Raw genomic sequence first — 18,075 nt, forward strand, 5'->3', positions numbered from 1 at the left:
TTGCTGCTCCAAAAACTGCTCCCAATTTGATTTCAGTCGTCTCACCCCTGTTTATGAGATGCTTAAAGGATGCTTTAAACTCCAGGAGTCCTTTGGAATATTTTGCCATCCGCTACGAAAACACCAATAGCTGCTCCAAACTAGCATTTTTTTTTTGCTCCGAAAACACTTGTGGCCGCTCCAAAGCACCATTTTCTCTGCTCCATAAGCTGCTCCAAAAATCGAAATGTTGCTTCCATAACCTAGTGTGCTTCATAATCGCATCATTGCTTTTGCATGTAAAATTCCTGAATTAATTTTTTTAGACTCTGTTCACTCTTTATAGCCTCATTATAATAAAACAAGATGTACAGTAAACTCTCAATAATTCACACTTAAGAGGACCTCAGGATTGTGTTGAGTTATCAGAAGTTCTCATAAATATGACTCTGCGCGATGTACAAACTTGTGTTGTAATGTTTATTATTTTGCAGGGCCGCAGCAATGTCATAGATAGCTCTGCATGATTACCAGTAATGGTTTTAGATGTTGGCAATCATACTGGTACTCATTATTATACAGTGCATGCATGCATGTGTATTTAAGGGACAAAACATGCTGCGTCCCGTGACAGCTGCTAGCCCCTTCCCAATCTTGGGGTACTTTTCCGGTTTAACTAGCTTGCACACTTTTTAGGCAGGCAATCAGCTTTATTTACGACTGTTAGTGACATAAAAACGCAAATGTTCAGGTAGAAGCAACAAAGGCAGCAGATATTTTCAGGCATGGACAATTAAAAAGTATGAATTAACTGAATTTATGCAGAACTTTGAATTAAGCAGGTTTAAAAGACTGAAAACATAGCAGGCCAACCAAAACTTTAACATTTGTTTGAATTAAGCAAAAGTTTAAATTATCGAGAGTGCACTGTACAGTTAAACCTCAATATAATGGAGTCTGTAAAATTAACACTTCACTGTATTTACCAGTTTTTCACATGCACCCAATTTTCGCAAGGAAACTGAAGTACGAGAATAAAAGGGCACTTGATTTATAAAAGAAAACTACGGACAACCTCTCATCCAATTTCTGTACCGATGCGGATATGTGTGTGTACCCGCCAGATCCCTCCATTTTCTGCTTCACTAGCTGATGCACTATGCTCGCATTGCATATGTCATCTGTTTTATCAATTACATGAAGAGGTCAGCAGTGGGTCAACAAGGCATGTCATTGAAGCTAGCTTGGTCACAATGGGACTTCCGTTGCAGTTTACATTGTCAGCACCAAATTCAAGTGCAGCTGCAGCGTATTTCGGAGGGAGACGTTTTTTTCCATCTGCTTGGTCAAATTGAGAGTCTAATCTGGTTTGTAATTTCTTGTCTTAAGAGCAGGTCTGGCATCTGATCAATCTGATTCTACTGTGGCACTTGGGTAGTAGACAGCATCGAAGAAATCGTCACTCGACTTGCTTGCAGCAGAGCAACCGGTGTGCATGTCCATAGCGTATTCACTGTGTTAGTAAATACACTCTGTGGTTGTGCACCCAAACTCTGTGGTTGTGCACCCATCCCAAATACCTAGGGAATGGAAACCTCCAATAATGTTTCATCTCAACGCCACCTAGATGCAATCAATTTTCTCGATTCTCAAGAAAGGAAAGTTACAGGTACGGCAGTGTTGTTTGTTATATACTAGCGACCACCTGTGAATAGCTGAAATAGTACCCCTGTGGACTGTGAATAAGTATAAAGTAGTCACCTTTTAAACCAGGTGGACATCAGTTTTTGCAAGTTCGAGAAACAAACCGCCCCTGAGACGAAACCGAAACTAATCCCTGCACGGCTGTATGCATGAGCGGTAGCCAATTCGCCAACGTAAACAAACTTTGGAAGAGGAAAATAAAAGACTGCGGTGTAAGAACAATTCTTTGCGTCCCTGCAGGCTGGCAGCACTTGCTGGGCAAAAGAAAAGTTCAAACATTACACTGAAACCTCGACATAATGAACACGGATATAGCGAAATATCTGTTATAATGAAGTAATGAAGAATAGTCTTGCAATACATACAGTGTTAGGAATATACATTTTGTGGGGGTGCTCTCACCCCCTGTAAAGTTGTTTGCGCCTCATGGCGCACGCGCGTCTCGCGGATAGGCCGCAGCGGCTGTCGAGCAAGCAGTGGCGCTGTGCTAAAGTGAGCTAGAATAGGGTAGTGGGCTCACTCGCCGGCCGGCACTATGCATTGCGGTGACGCCGCCAATGTCACAAAAACGTGCTTCGGCGCGCCTCCGCGGCGCGGCGCCACTGTCGCACCAAATGTAGAGAGCGTTGGCGCAGGGGCAGTTGCTGGCTGTTTGGAGTGGCGGTCGGTGTGTGCGAGTTTTGTTTTTTTGAGAACTCTTCGCGCTTTGCATCCTCAATCTGCTAGGTCCTTCTGCGAACAGCGATGTGGCCTGACAAGCAGTGACCGTCTCACGAGGTTAAAATGCTTCCGCGGCGGCAAAACCACTGTTTTGCGCCAGGCTGTCGGACAGGTTACGTCCACGTTAAGGGCAGCACGAAGCCGTCTTTGTTAGGCGTTCCGAAGGATGCAGCCCTGAGGAAGCCCTGGGAAAGGAATTTGCATCGAGCGGACAAAGCACTGGACGACACATCTGCCATGTGTCAACTTCATTTTGAGCCGAAGTATGTGCTACGGTACTACGTGCATATATAATTGAAGGGAACGAAGTACGCACACCGCGTGGAAAACCTTGCCTACGAGAGGACGCTGTGCCTACAATCCTGCCTAACTTGGCGTCGTATTTGACAAAGAAGACACCACGAGAAAGACCGACCCGAAAGAGAAAGCAATCGGGAAGCGTTCAAGGCGAGAAGAAGGTACGTTCTCGTGCCATTGGCGATACTGTTCAAGCAAGCAACTGTGCCCAATATATGATGAATAAATGTTCATGTACTTGTACCCAGTACCTGAGGAGAGTGGCTTCCTGTTTTTCTTATCTGTGGATTTTTACAGTGTTTGCACAGGAATATTCAGTGCAGAAATGGCCAAATTACAGAGCCAAGGTACTGGAGGTCTGCAGGAAGAATGAGCAGCTCCAAGTTTTTAAATGCTGTGAAATGTATAACATTAAGAGCTCGTGGTAAACTCCCGAGTGTGTGTCACGGTCAGCATCGGCAGTAATTTCACACGCTCGTAAAAGGCGTGCGTGACGAAAGTAGTGCCCAAGAAATGCAAAGAATCCAGTTTACAATTGATAGCCGCAAAACGCGTAAGCTTTGAAAAGTTCGCCATCGCTGCTTATCACTCGTAAGAGCAATTTATTGCATCTCAAATTTGCGCAGCATCCCTTTCATGCAGTTTAATCGCGCGTTCGCGCGAGTTACGGCGACAGAGTTTCAGAAAAGAATGTTTTCTGCAGCTTTACTCGCACGAGTACTAACGGTCTTCCGTGTGCTTCATTTAACATCAGATAACTAGCTAACAGCAGAGCTGCATACACCATGCTACAGTGTTCTAGATGGTTACCATGCCTTACGCGCGCATGTAGGCCAACGCACCTAGCTCGCGCTAGTTTTTTTCTTTATTTTTTATTGTCTCAGCAACATCAGCATCACCGTTTACACTGCCGAAATTCGCGTACATTTCCGTCCAGTGCATATGATAACAGCGCACAAAAAAGCATGGCATCAGTTGCGCACAAACGCCTCCATCAGGCAGTGCCTTACATTTAAGTCGCTGGTGGCGCCACCACACATGTGACATACCCGGCGTCAAGCAGGGGACCCCAGCAAGCCCACTACCCTCTTCTAGCTCACTTTAGCTGTGCTCGCGCGCGTTAGGGTTAGCGCGGTGGCGCCGGCAGCGCCGCTGCAGGGAAGTTAGGCCGGTGTGCAAGAAACAGCAGCGAGGCTCTTTTTTGGGTTTGGCGGCGTTGTGGATGGATGTCTCTCGCGGTGGGTCCATGGGGGACGATACCAGGGCTCATTTCCCCCGGGCCCCTCGTGGTGAGTCGTGCATCGGCGACGCCGCATGAGCGGTGCATTATATGTCTTATGTTGTCTTGAGTGTGTGTTATGTTTTCCGGTAATTCATTGTCATTGTAAAAGGTTATTTATCAAGTGACTAGTTTGTCTAAGATTCGGCAGGCGAGCTCGCCGTATGTAAAAGAGGTTAATAAACGTACACGTGTTGTTACATGACCGCGTGAACTGTCTCCGTGTGTTCAGAGAGCGGCGATATCTCTTCAGACCCCACAATTTATAACGAATGTTTGGACATAACGAAGTTATTTTCGTGTAAGATGTAACTTCGTTATAATGAGGTTTGAGTGTAGCTTGTTTTTCAAACATAGAGATGGCATTTTAAATGTACAACCTTGGCCATTTGAGACTCTTTTATGGTACCATTTATTTATATCACTGACCCTCACGGGGTATACGTGACCACAATATAAATGTATGAGCATTTTTTTTTTACAATTTGCCCTTTTCGTAATGGACTGCTGTGGCACATGGTCCATGCATTCTTTGTCCATGACCACTGTCTAAAACGTTCGTTGATTCTATTTTCAGCTCTTGAAACAACAGCACAAACGTCACTTCTTCCAACTTTCTAGGGATTTTCAGATGGCCTCAGTGCTAGCGTGCCATTCTATATCCTTTCTTACTTGGAGGCTGGATACTTGTGATAAGGAGCTGTTGTGTTTATTTAACCCTTTCCCTAGAAAGTTTCTTGGCCAAAAACTATTCAAAAATACGAATTTTTAAAAATTTCCTATTTTATTCTGCTTGTCTTGAAGCAATTAAAAAAACTATTTAAAGGCGCTTTACTCTTAAGATACAAGCAGTATATTTTGTTTGAAAATATGCAGTAGAACCTCTTCTGTTCTCGGTGCAGAAAATACCTCTTTGGAATTAAAAAAAAATAAATAAACTACGGGGACCAGGGGTGTAGTTAGGGGTGGGGTTGGAGGTGTTCAGCCCCCTTCCACCCCCCCCCCCCCCCCAGAAAATTTTCAATTTTGCTTGTGTATATATACACGCACACTTCCCACCCCGAAAAAAAATTTCTGGCTACACCCCTGACAGGGACATGCGAGCCCAAGATAAAAAGATACTTTGTACGTGCCGGTGGGGGTTTGTTTACATCTATTGGCATCCACTGCTGATAGGTCGAGACGCGATTGTCATTCGAATCCGATGATTTAGATAAAATATGCTGCTCTGTGTAGTCTCTGCTGCACTCGCAGGAGAACAGAAATTCTTCTTCATTCAGCAAAACTTCAGCAAACAAGGGTTTGTTTGTTTTTTTCTAAATGGAGCTGTTGCCGGCACTCGTGGACACAGTGGAGGACGCCATTTTCTCATTCTTGTTACCGCAATCAAGTCCTTTCTCGACCAAAATGCATGCCTTGGTCGTGTATTTAAAGTTTTTACTGAGCCATCTGTTCAAGCCAAAGAGAAGTCAGCAAAATGAATCGGTAGCTTAACTGCGGCACCCCCAAATGCTTGTTCCAGGGTGGACGAGCCCAGCTTGTCTTTGGTGGGAGTGGCACAAACCATGTGGACAAGCTCAGCTCGTCTTCGGTAGGAGAAGGGTTAATCTTGGCATTTGGGAAAAACTTCAGGCACAGCATCTTGCCCTCAGGTGAATCCTGTCACTCTAGCAGATGTGTTCCATGGATCTATGGCCGTAATTGCCCCTGCAACCGGGAACACAACAGCAACCCCTGTTGCAGTAAGCGCAGAATTGCATCTGGCTCAATAATTGACGCCGAGGGTGTCACACAGTGCTTCACAACTCATGATGACGACTGACAATAAAGCAGTACCATTATCAAACAGTTAAAAAAAAGTGCACTTGGAACAAGGAACATGCAAGCTACATTGCAACTTCGATCTCTCTGTGACTGCAACATAGCAGCACTGTGAAACAAGATGAAAGGGAATGGACCAGACAGAACAAAACTTGAAAGGACAACTTGTGTGACAGCACACAGGGAGAGAGATAGAGGGGTGATAATGCATTGAGCTTGTTCTTTAACTTGTTCACCTGGTGTATACTGGGTCAGGAGGCTTTTTGTATTCTTTATTAAGGGGCAATTAGCTCCTGCCTGTAATGAACAATCATAGTTGGCATGAGCAATCCTTACAGTACAGCAACGTTCAGAATTACTGCCTTGACTGGCAGCATATACTTGCACATGAATTGGGAGAAACGTGCACGAAGGAGAGCACTGCTGTGTTCAGTATATTGAATGTGGTCGGGTGCAGTAGTTCAGTACACGCCTTGTAAAGCACTAGACCTTCCATCCAAGGGGATGTTTTAACATTTCGCTATAGATGATAATTTCCTAGATTAGTTTGATGTATCTGAAACCGTCTGTATTTTTGCAATAAATGTATTACGGAATATAAGCAATTTCAGCTCATCACTTCACTAAAACATTGTTTTACTGTAGAAGCAGTTATTCGTGCATTTAGGGTGATTTATTATCGGGTGATGGATTTATTATTGGGTGCTATTTATTATCAGGTGATATATTTATTATTGGGTGATATTTATTTATACATGATTTATTGCTAGCAGTGATCATATTTTTAATGGAAAATTTGACCATCGCTAGCAATAAATCGTGTGTTGTGTAACCATAGTTTACCCTTACAACACATTAGGCTGTAAATAAATTTTCTTGTTATACGTTCCTAATCCCCCAATCTATCATTTCTTTTTAGCTTGACTAATAATTTGGTCGTTTTTCAGGATGAATTGTCTCATCTACAGAAGCAGCGGTTTCCTGAATTGGCACTCCTTTATCCAGAGTTAGAGTTGCCACAGTACCAGGTAAAAGTCCACATATTATTATATCTACCACAGTTGCTTTAATGAAAAAAACGATCGGTCCCAGACCCAATTGTCTGACTGTTTCTGAACTGCAGCTGCAATGTGATGAGCCAGTGCTTATGGCTGCGGCTTATGCACCTTTGTTTCCTTTATTTGCAACACATTTAAACAGTCACCAAAACCGCTGAGGGGCAGCTGCTTAAAAATGTGAATACTACTCTAGATTAGGTGCTCTACTATGAGAATGATGTCCGAGACATCACGGGCAAATTACTTCATCACAACCAGACAAAACTGGCTCAAGTGGTCACACGGAGTCCAGCAGTAGCAATTACCTGAAGATAAGCAGTGCATTGAGGATCTGTGTACACTGCACTGCTCTGCACAAAACCGTAGGAATTTGTTAGGCAACTATTTATATTAATGCTGTACCATTGTCTCTTGTCTTGAGCTCTCCAGGCTTTGTCTGCGAAGGAGGCATTAGCGACAATGACTTTACAGAGACACACAGGATTGCTTGTGGAGTATATGTCTACTTGTGTTTCTGGTTGGTGACCATTGTGACGAATGTGTCGCACTAAGACAACCAGTCACAGCTCCGAGTTCTTTCTGTGTCAGCTGCTGCTGCCACGTCTTCAACGTCTATTCTCAGCACACACTTTCAGACATGGCTGCAAGATTAAAAACTGCCATCTTCAGTTCTCTTGTGAAGGTTCTTAGCTGCTGTATGGAAATTTTTTTCCCATCTCTCATATGAGTTAGCTTTCGAGTCGTAGACATGGCAGTGCTTCTTGTTTGCTTGAGATCGCAGTGCAAGCAGCACCTTATAATGGTTACCAGCTGGGGCTGGATGCACTGCTCACTCTGCCATATCTCTTGACAGCATAGGTCGGCAAAAAAATATGGAGCTCACTCGGGCTCACTCATGGAATATAGTTTGCCATTAGGGCTCACTCGGACTCAGACTCACAAAAATTTTCCTCAACCGGACTCACTCGGACTCAGATTCAGCTAAATGTTAATCACTCGGGCTCACTCATACTCAGACTCACGGCTCGATCTGAGTCTGAGTGAGTCGACTCATGAATCCATTAGCGTGCAATTAGCCTTTTCGACTTAAACGCCAATATTTTGCATAATCGGTGCTCTACGATACGCATTTTGATCTCTTACCTTCACATACAAGTTATCAGTGATTGCAATCCAGTAAGGACATTTTTATTGAAAGATATGACTCATAAGACATATTTTTATCAAGAACTTCCTTTGAAAAATTTTGGGCAGGGGGTGGTTAAGGCACGCCTCTGATCAATAAATATTGAGCTGGTGTATGAACGCTAGTGCGTTGAAATATCTGTGAGTAGAAGTTGTGGAGATAGGTTTGCACTAGGCTTACCTACGAGCGCGACCGTGCAGGGACGCGACGTTCTCCACTGCCGCTGCGTGCGACGACGCTGCGGCCGGGTTCGTCGTTTTCTCCGACACGGCGCAGAAACCACGCACGAGGCAGGGTAACAGCAACAACGGGTTTATTAACCCAAGATGCAGCACAGTACGACACTCACAGGCTTGCAGGCCGTAAGGGGAACTCCGCAAGACCGAACGAGTACGCTTGCCAGCGGCGCTAGGACTACCACACAAAGGGCAGCGGTCGAGCACACGAACGAGAAGCCGCCTGCTAGAGCAGCGCGTCAACCTCTCGTGCTAGCCTGAGAGCATCTGACGCGGGCAAGCCCGCGCCAGACAGAAGCGAGCTCAAGGGGGAAGGGGGTTGTCACTGGCGGCCAATGAGGAACGGCGTTGCACAGTGACGTAAGCTAGCTTGGCGGCGTGAGCATGTGAGCATGTCGAGGCATGCCCGGACGCGTGCCCGCGCGCCGGGAGGCTGACGCATGGCTTGCACCAGACAAAGAGGCCTGGCGCTGCCGCCGCGGTCGCCATACCGCCGATTAACGGCGGTTCCCGGCGCTCGAGCCGCGCGGGGCCAACACGCGCGCTAGCTGGGGAACGAGGCGCCAAAGGGAAGGGCGCGCTCGATTCCCACATTCCCCCCTCCTAAAGACCGAGGCCAGCCTGTGAAAGAGGCTGTCCGAGGCCAAGTGGCAAGGTCAGCTCAGCCGCAAGGGGGCTGGCCAACGGGGCAAAGTCCAACAGGGGGGTGTCGTCTTCCCAAAGGTACAAGTCCATAGGTCGTCCATAACCACACAAAAGTTCCACCGAAAGTTCCACCACAAGGGGGAGCCCACTGCCGGGAGAAGGTCCACAGCCCAGGAGGAACGGGGGCAAGACTGCACAAGGGCGGGCAGCCAGCCCGCTTGAAGTTCACCGGTCTGGAGAGGTTGGCAGCCGGGAACGTACGAGGCGTGGCTGCCAGTTGCGTGCGGCAGCCAACCGCCGAAAGTCACTGGGACGGGGGCCTCACAGGAACAGCAGGCAGCCAGGAAACGGGAGCCGGAGCGACCACGCTCGGGACTGGGCCGAAGCTTCGGTGGGCGGACTAGCCGCCGAGGGCGGCTGCCGAAGCTGCTAGGTGGGTAAGGCAGGATGGAGGTGGCCGCAGGGCAGAAGGCAGGCAGCAGGCCACAGCTGGGACGACCAGGGAACAGCAGGCCATCAGGTCTGGAACAGGCTGGTGGCAAGGTAGGCGCAGGGAGACGACAGGGCGATGCAGGAGTGGACAGAAATGCCCCCAGCATAGCCGGCTGCCGAAAAGGGGTGCCTGCCTGACCGTGCTGCCCAACAAAGGGGCGCTTGCCAGGTTATGGCTTGGACAACACGTCAGAGGGTATTTTCGGCCAAGAGGGCCTTCTACCACTTACAGACGTGCGCCGCCGCACCTTAGCGGTTATTCTCCATTCACTGTCATGGTATGGAATAAAGTCCAACTACCCGTCAGTGGGAGAAAGGTTGCTTAGGTGCGTTTCCGCAGGTTGTACCGATGGCGTGGCTTGGAGCCAGCCTTCTCACGGTTTTCCCGCGGTTCGGTGACCGCCTCCCCCCCTCCCAAGTCGTTGCTGCGGGCAACGAAAGGTTTGAGGTCGGAGACGTTAACTGGACCGCCGACTTGTCTCCCTTGGGAGTCAGCCAGCTTGTACACCAGAGGCGACATTTTGGTCTGCACTCGGTATGGGCCCAACCACTTGGCCGACAGGGAGGCAGAGATGCCTTTGGCGGCGTCACTCAAGACGTGATTGCGCCTGAGGACGAGATCGCCGACATCGTAGTGCACTTCCCGATGCGACCGGTCGTATTGAGCCTTCTGTCCAGCTCGCGCTTTTGCCAGGTTGGAACGCGCCAGGTCGAGGGCTGCGTCCATCCGTGAGCGCAGTTCCGCCGCGTAGCCAGACGGGCCGGCTTTTATGGCGGACGCCCCGCTGCCGCCCCGCAGAACGCGGTCCATGGGGTTAGGCAGCTCTCTCCCGAAGTTGAGGAAAGCGGGCGTGTACCCGGTTGAACGGTTCACCGTGGACCGCAAGGAGAAGCCTATCTCGTTAAGACAGGCATCCCAATCCCTGTGTTGCTGCGCAAAGGCTGTCAGCAAGGGCTTGAGGTTTCGGTTTATCCGCTCAGTCGGGTTGGCCTGTGGGTGATACGTGGTTGTTTTGCGGTGCTTAATGCCAAAGGCAGCACACGCATCCACAAACACCTTGGCCGTGAAATAGGACGCATTGTCCGTGATCAACTCCGCCGGAAAGCCAAAGCGGGTAAAGACCTCGGTCAACTTGTCCCAGATTGCGCGTGCCGTTAGCTTCCGAAGGGGAAACAGCTCGACCCACTTCGTGAAGTGATCTGTGACAGCCAGGAGAAAAACATGGCCTCTCCGGCTTCTTGGGAAAGGTCCCATAATGTCACAGGCCGCGACTTGCCAGGGGTGTTGGCTGTCGATCGGCTGCATGAGCCCGGGGGGCTTGCCACCACGAGGCTTCACACATTGGCACACGCGGCATGAGCGGGCGTAGTGAAGGGCATCACGCTTCATGCCAGGCCAGGTAGCAGAGCGGCACAACTTTTGAAAAGTCTTAAGGCCACTCGCATGTCCGGCCAACCGCGAGTCGTGGAAATAGCCGAGGGTGGCTTTCCTTAGACTGCGGGGTATCACCACCTTGAAAGACTCCTGGGGAGCTTCTTCAGATGGGACATAGCGCAGGAGAACGCCATCAGCATCAAGCAGATACGAGTCCAACGTGCCCGCAGCAATACCAGTCTGCGTCCGGCACTCGGCGCCGACAGCTATACCAGCTGCCCATTTGCGCCCGGCGGCTTGACCGCCCCGCTCCTCTTGGGAGCTCAGCTCTTTGAGCCCGTCAACAATTTGCTGACAAAACGGATCGTCCTGCTGTGCCTTAAGTAGGTCCTCTCTGCTGAAGACGATACCGGCTGACGTGACAGGGTCTACCAGGTATGCGTCCTCACCCGAGGCGGTCGACTCGAAAGCCACTGCGCCGTCGGGGTTCGCGCCGTTCGACCCATTGGAGCCAGGAGCCCCTGAGTCTACTCGGTGCGAGTGCTCTTGGGAGTGGCGGACACAAGTGTCAGACGCCAGAACGGGGGCACGCGACAAGGCGTCGGCCACGACGTTCGAACTCCCTTTCCGGTAGCGCACAACAAAGTTGTACCGCTGCAAGGTCAACGCCCAGCGCGCGAGGCGGCCCGAGGGCTCGCGCAAGCGCTTAAGCCAGGTGAGTGCCATGTGGTCCGTCTCCACCACGAATGGCACGCCGTCGACGTAGCAGTCGAACTTCCGGAGAGCAAAGACTATAGCGAGACATTCCCGTTCAGTCACGCTGTAGTTGCGCTCGGCGGCGTTAAGTGACCGGCTCGCAAAGGCGACTGGCCGGAGGACGCCGTCGTGCTCCTGAAGCAGTACCGCTCCGAGACCCAGGTCGCTCGCGTCCGCTTGGACAACGAACTCCCTGTTGAGGTCGGGCAGCTTCAGATCGGCTGTGGCCACTAGAGCTTGAGATAGAGCCTTGAAGGCTCGCTCTTGCTCTGGCCCCCAGCTCCATCGTGCCGACTTTTTCAACAGTGCGGTCAAGGGCGCTTGGAGGTCCGCGCAGTTTGGGATGAACTGCCGGTAGTAGTTCACCATGCCCAAAAAGCGCCTCAGGCCCTGAATGTTCGCCGGCGTCGGGTACTCCACAATGGCTCGTACCTTCTCCTCGCACGGCAGAACGCGACCGCTCTCGATGGTAAAGCCCAATAGTGAAATGCGAGTCTCAGCTATTTGAGCTTTCTTCGGGTTCAAGGTCAACCCGGCGGCACGCAACCTCTCGAGGACATCCTCCAAGTGGCGGAGGTGCTCCTCGAACGTTCGAGAGAAGATGACGATGTCGTCGAGGTACGCCATGGCGTGTTGCCATTTAGCGTCCCCGAGAACGCGGTCTATCAGTCTCTGGAACGTAGCTGCAGCTCCAGAACAGCCAAACGGCATGCGTGTAAACTCGTACAGACCTCTGTGAGAGGTGAACGCAGTTTTCTCCGCGTCAGCCGGCTCCATCTGAACCTGCAGGTAACCGCGGCTAGCATCCAAGGTGCTGAAGTAGCAGGCACCGCCTAGAGCAGCCACGATCGAGTCAACGTTAGGCATAGGATAAGCATCCTTCCTCGTGACCTCGTTCAGCCGGCGGTAGTCCACACAGAGCCGGTGAGAGCCGTCTCTTTTGGGGACCATTACCACCGGTGAACCCCAGGGACTGTTTGAGCGTTGGACAACTCCGGTCTCAATCAGCTCATCCAATGCCTGGTCAATTGCTTTCCTCTTTGCCGCACTGACGGGGCGAGGATTGCATTTCCACGGTTGTGCGTCGCCTGTGTCAATCCGGTGCCTCACCAGAGAGGTGCAACCCGGGCGTTCCGTGAACATGTCACTGAAACGTGTCAACAGCGACGACAGGCGTGCCTTCTCATGTGTCGACAAGCTGTCCGGCAAAGGCGGCAGCGAGCGATCCGAGCTGCTGCTTACCGGGGTGGTCACCGGCGCAGCCGAGACCTCGTCAACCACGGTAGCGCTATGCTCGAGAGAAAGCGGTAGGCACGGGCCGTTTTCCGCCGCGCCGGCCAAGGGGCCAGTCTTGGCGTCGGAGTGAGAGACGCGGGCCGAAGGGGCCACGCTTTGTCTCCTCTCCTCCTGCTCTCTCGTGGCGTCCGGCGACTTACGGGCAGCCGAGACCACGGGAGGTGTAGCGAATGGCCGTAGGGCGCCGGAAGGGCCGTCCCTGTAGCCTCCGCTCGCGACGTCTATCACGATACCCGTGTGCGCGAGAAAGTCGCGACCAAGAATCACGGGCACGGAAAGACCCGGGAGATGCACGAAGCGCTGTCGGCGCGCGCGATTCTCCCAGCGCACAACCAACCGCGCAGCGCCGCACGAGGTGGCGGTACCGCTGGCGAGATGGAAGGCAGTGTCGCAAGCTCGAATGCGGACAGAGCGGTCGCGCAAATGAGCCATAACCTCTTCGCCGAACAGCGAGATCGAAGCCCCGCTATCCAGCAACGCCGCAAACTCTCGACCAGCGATCGTAAGGGCGATGAACGGCGCCGGCGTGGCTGGAAAGTCATGTCCAGCGCGACACGCCATCGGTGCCAGAGGTTGGGTTACACCCCCATGCTCTCGTACTGCTGTAGCCGCCGGCGAGGGGGAGCTCACCGACGGCTCACCCCGTTTCCCGACGGGCGAACAGGCCCTTGCGTCGGTTGGGGCGCGTTGCATGATCGCGCGGTGTGGCCACGCTCATGACAACGGTAGCAGACGACGCCTTTTCCCCCATCAGTGAGGGATTTTGGCGACCCTTGAGAGCTAGGAGGCCTCCGTTCGCTAGCCGCAGGGGGGGCTCCGCGATCGGATCTCTTCTCGTGCATTGGGGCACGGGGGTTCCGTTCTCGTTCGCCCTGCAGTGCAAAGGGGCACGCCCGAGCGTACGAGTACGGGTCGAGAGCGCGGTCCGAAACGTCCGGCGCGTCTCGTTGCTCTCTCACGGCCGAGGCCACCTCGTGTTTAGGGGGATTACGGGGTGACGAGTCACCACCAGCCCACGCACAACGAGGCTCGAGAGAAGCGGACGGCGGTGGCGGCGGGCGGTAGGCTCTCGCCGCCAGTATGTCGCCCTGAATACGCTTCGCATCGGAGGCCAGCTCGTTCAGGTTACGATAACGGGCGCTCCGAAGGTAAGCGGCGAAGGTTGGATGAGCCTGGCGAATGGCTCGCTCTACCTTCTCAGCGTCTGATGCCGTAGGGTCGGCAAGGAGGTAGAGTTCCTGCAAAGCCCGGACGTACTCTAGAAGAGATTCGTCGGGATGCTGTGTTCGGAGCTCTAGCTCGCGACGCATGCGGCGCTCGTAGTCAGGAGGAAGGAATTCGCTACGGAAGAGCGCCCTAAACTCCTCCATCGAACGAGCTTGGTGGCCGACAAGTCGGTGCCACCGCGCCGCTTGGGCTGTCAGCGATACGGGCAATACACTACCAAGCATAACGCTGTCGCTCAGCCCCATCGCCCGCTGATAGCAGTGCAGTGCCTCGAGGTACTCTGTGGCACTCATGCGGTCCGAATAACCGCTGTACTCGGGCAGAGGTACCCTTAAGCTACTCGGTACGCTTGGCTGAGGGGACTCGGGGTCTCCCTTTAAAGCACAAGGCTGCGAGCGCACCGCTTCCAGCAGAACGTTTAGGAGCTGCGCCGCAGTTGCGTGCAGCGGTGATTGCTCCGAGGCGGGCGCGGCCGTAAAACGTGCGCGCGCCTGTTCCCCAACATGCGCGTCCGACCGAAAAGGGCCAGTACACGGCATGGAGGAGGGTAGGGTTTGCGCTCCGACTGGTGCTTGAGGCCTCACGCGACTGGCAAACGGGTCGACAGCGGAGCACGGTGGCCCACGTCCGTCGAAAACGTCGCCTACGCGAGTCTGAGGCATGCAAGCGTCGGGAAACGCGGCGACGTTGTCGGCCAAGCGAGCTGGCTCGCGCACGACGTTGTCAACCCTTTGCGCTCCTGACCAAGATGGGTCAGTGAGAGCGTGCATGCCGACACCTAAGTGGCCTAGGTAGGAAGGCTCGGGCGCGGCGGTTTGGGCCGTCAACTGCGCTGCTGACAAGGAAAGGCCAGCGAGCGGAGACTGCGCCGGGGACGGGCCCGTAAGTGCGTGAGTCTCGAACAGCTGATACAGCCCGTTACTGGCTTGGCTAGGACTGTGGTCCTCGTTCGAGCGGCTCGCATCACTGTAGGGGGCCCCGAAAAAGGGATCTCTCCCGGTGAACGAAAGCAGAGGGTCGCCGAGAGGGCCGTACCCCGTGCTGTCGCAACCGTCCGCCTCGAACGAGATCAAGTCCGTCGCCACAGGATCGAACAGGAACGAGCGCCTCGAGGGGGTCTGCTCTGAAGCCATGCCGAAACCAAGTTGGGCGCCAGTTATGTGGAGATAGGTTTGCACTAGGCTTACCTACGAGCGCGACCGTGCAGGGACGCGACGTTCTCCACTGCCGCTGCGTGCGACGACGCTGCGGCCGGGTTCGTCGTTTTCTCCGACACGGCGCAGAAACCACGCACGAGGCAGGGTAACAGCAACAACGGGTTTATTAACCCAAGATGCAGCACAGTACGACACTCACAGGCTTGCAGGCCGTAAGGGGAACTCCGCAAGACCGAACGAGTACGCTTGCCAGCGGCGCTAGGACTACCACACAAAGGGCAGCGGTCGAGCACACGAACGAGAAGCCGCCTGCTAGAGCAGCGCGTCAACCTCTCGTGCTAGCCTGAGAGCATCTGACGCGGGCAAGCCCGCGCCAGACAGAAGCGAGCTCAAGGGGGAAGGGGGTTGTCACTGGCGGCCAATGAGGAACGGCGTTGCACAGTGACGTAAGCTAGCTTGGCGGCGTGAGCATGTGAGCATGTCGAGGCATGCCCGGACGCGTGCCCGCGCGCCGGGAGGCTGACGCATGGCTTGCACCAGACAAAGAGGCCTGGCGCTGCCGCCGCGGTCGCCATACCGCCGATTAACGGCGGTTCCCGGCGCTCGAGCCGCGCGGGGCCAACACGCGCGCTAGCTGGGGAACGAGGCGCCAAAGGGAAGGGCGCGCTCGATTCCCACAAAGTAAGTATCAACGTGAGCCATCATAAGGCTGATAGTAATGCTGAAGTTAATATTAATGTCGACCCCTGTCACCCCTGTGAAAGAAAACCCCTGTGACCATGGGGTTTTCTTTCAAGGACTGTTCATTGTCACTCTGCATTATCTCCACTCGCACCGGTCTTTCCCTTTCCACCGCAAGTTATCGAATATTCCTGATTAACGTGAGCGTTTGGCCAAGTTGGTAATTCATCGTCAAGAAACATTTCAACGGTGCAGAAAAAAGCGAAAAGACAAAAGGGAGGCGACGCGGACTAGCACTGATGCGCAAGAAATTTGAAATGATGCGCAAGAAATTTGGAGCAGCGGCAAAGACTTCCGTGCTGACCAATCGTTGGGGACCACAGGTACTCGAACAATGTCAGCTGCATGTCATGCATTTCCCCCAGTAATGATAACACTTGTGCTGCCGTGCAGAGGCAGTATGCAGAAGGTCTCCACCTTGTAACACACATCTGCTTGCCCTGTGTAAAGGTTTCTTGTGACTTGGTTCCCATAATCTTGCATAAACTTAAAAGCCTTTCCCAATGAAAATTGGTGCAAGGGAAAGAATTTTGGTTTGCTCTACTTTCATTGCCTGGCTATTTCTTCTCATAAGGTGTCATAAAGCATTGTTTTGTCACTTCTTGTAAGTTCAAAAAGGCTGTTGTAGAATAAGCCACACCAGTTGAGAGAGTAAAGATTATATTTACCTGACAAGCAGACTATAGCACTGCCATAGTGTTCATGGCAAACGCCATCGCTGATCTTCGTTTTCTTCTCCAAGCTCAAGCTCGCACTCTTGCACAATAGAAGAAATCTTCAGCATCCTCCGCCCCCGAAAAGGCACACAGTTCAAGCCTTCTAAGGCAACGAAAGTGGAATGGGGTAGAGATGCTGCCCAGCCCTTCGTATGACAGAGCCATTGGCTAGCTTGACTGAATAGGCCCTGATGTTTTGATCCCTTCCTTGGTGTCGCTCTATGATTCATCCAGGCTTCCAAAGCTGTTGCGGTGCTTTATCTTCTTAAATGAACACTAGTTCGCCCTCTTTAAGATTGCTTGAATCTTGAACTTGAACACTCGCATGATGCGCAGAACGGAGGCCCAAAAGATAATCTTTTCTCCATCTTCTCCAAAAGGGCTCAATTAACTGTGTGTGAAGAATCAATCTTGTAACCGTGTCCTTTGAGCTTGAAAGGTTGACTTCTAATTTGTTGTAGGGAATGCTAGTGATCCTTTTACCAGTCATGAAATGGGCTGGTGCCAGTGCTTCCATTTCTTCTGGTGACGAGGATAGTTAAGTGAGAGGCTTAGAATTTACCACAACCTCTACCCCATACTTCAGGCTGGAGCTTTTCCTGACCAAGGATCTTCCGCAGGGTGGACGTCACTGTTCTCATCATTTGTTCCCAGAAGCCTCCCCACCATGCAACCTTTTCTGCAATAAATTTCCATTCTAGCCTTTTTTGAGAGCAATATTCTTGAAATTGACCGTTGAAGAACACACTGGGTAAAGAAGCAATTTCCTTTCAAGTCTTCTTGAAGGTTTATGCGTGGTCCGTGTATATAACGGCAGTAATCCACGACGTGAGGTGAGCCTTCGAAAGACTAGCATGAAGCTGTCTGCTGATATATTATAGATAAATTCTAAGTGTATAGCTCTTGTGGCAGCGCATGTGTACAGAGCTATGTGACTCTTCGAAGAAGAATTGTCTGTTTTCACACACTATACAGCAAACCCGCAAAGCCTATCCCCACAGTCTGAAAAGGATCGGAGCGACACACTCTTTCTTGTGGTAACTGTGCCACAGGGGCACTCTGTACTTTGCACATATGTTGCATCCACCAATAACTCTCTTCACGACTTGTCTCCCGCGAGGTATCCAAAAGTTCACTAACTTCAGTAAGCGTGTCTTGTACAACCCCATGAAGAATGTGCCGATGACAGTCACGAACAAGAAGTTTATTAAAGTCATGATGCGGAGGCAAGAGAACAGGATGTTTCACTGTTTCTGTTTCTTGTGTTAACTGTAGCCTGCCTCTTATACATAGTTGCCTTTCTGCATCCAGAAAACGATGGAACATCTTGACACTCGGCCGTTGATTTAACAATTTCTTTTCCAAGTTTATCAGTCTCTATTAAGTATAC

At 51.7% G+C, this 18,075-nt stretch overlaps 1 protein-coding gene across 4 annotated transcripts in view; it reads left to right on the forward strand.

Annotated features, from left to right (window-relative positions):
- Window positions 1–18,075, forward strand: part of LOC119380289 (serine/threonine-protein kinase 31-like) — a 304,021-nt gene that overhangs the window by 173,719 nt on the left and 112,227 nt on the right. For all 4 annotated transcript variants that reach the window (XM_049417828.1, XM_049417833.1, XM_049417831.1 and 1 more), the window contains exon 20: window positions 6,748–6,828. In XM_049417828.1, the coding sequence (XP_049273785.1) occupies window positions 6,748–6,828 (81 nt within the window). The remainder of the gene's footprint in view (window positions 1–6,747; window positions 6,829–18,075) is intronic.

The sequence above is a fragment of the Rhipicephalus sanguineus genome, chromosome 1 (assembly GCF_013339695.2).
Source record: "Rhipicephalus sanguineus isolate Rsan-2018 chromosome 1, BIME_Rsan_1.4, whole genome shotgun sequence".
Taxonomy (NCBI): domain Eukaryota; kingdom Metazoa; phylum Arthropoda; class Arachnida; order Ixodida; family Ixodidae; genus Rhipicephalus; species Rhipicephalus sanguineus.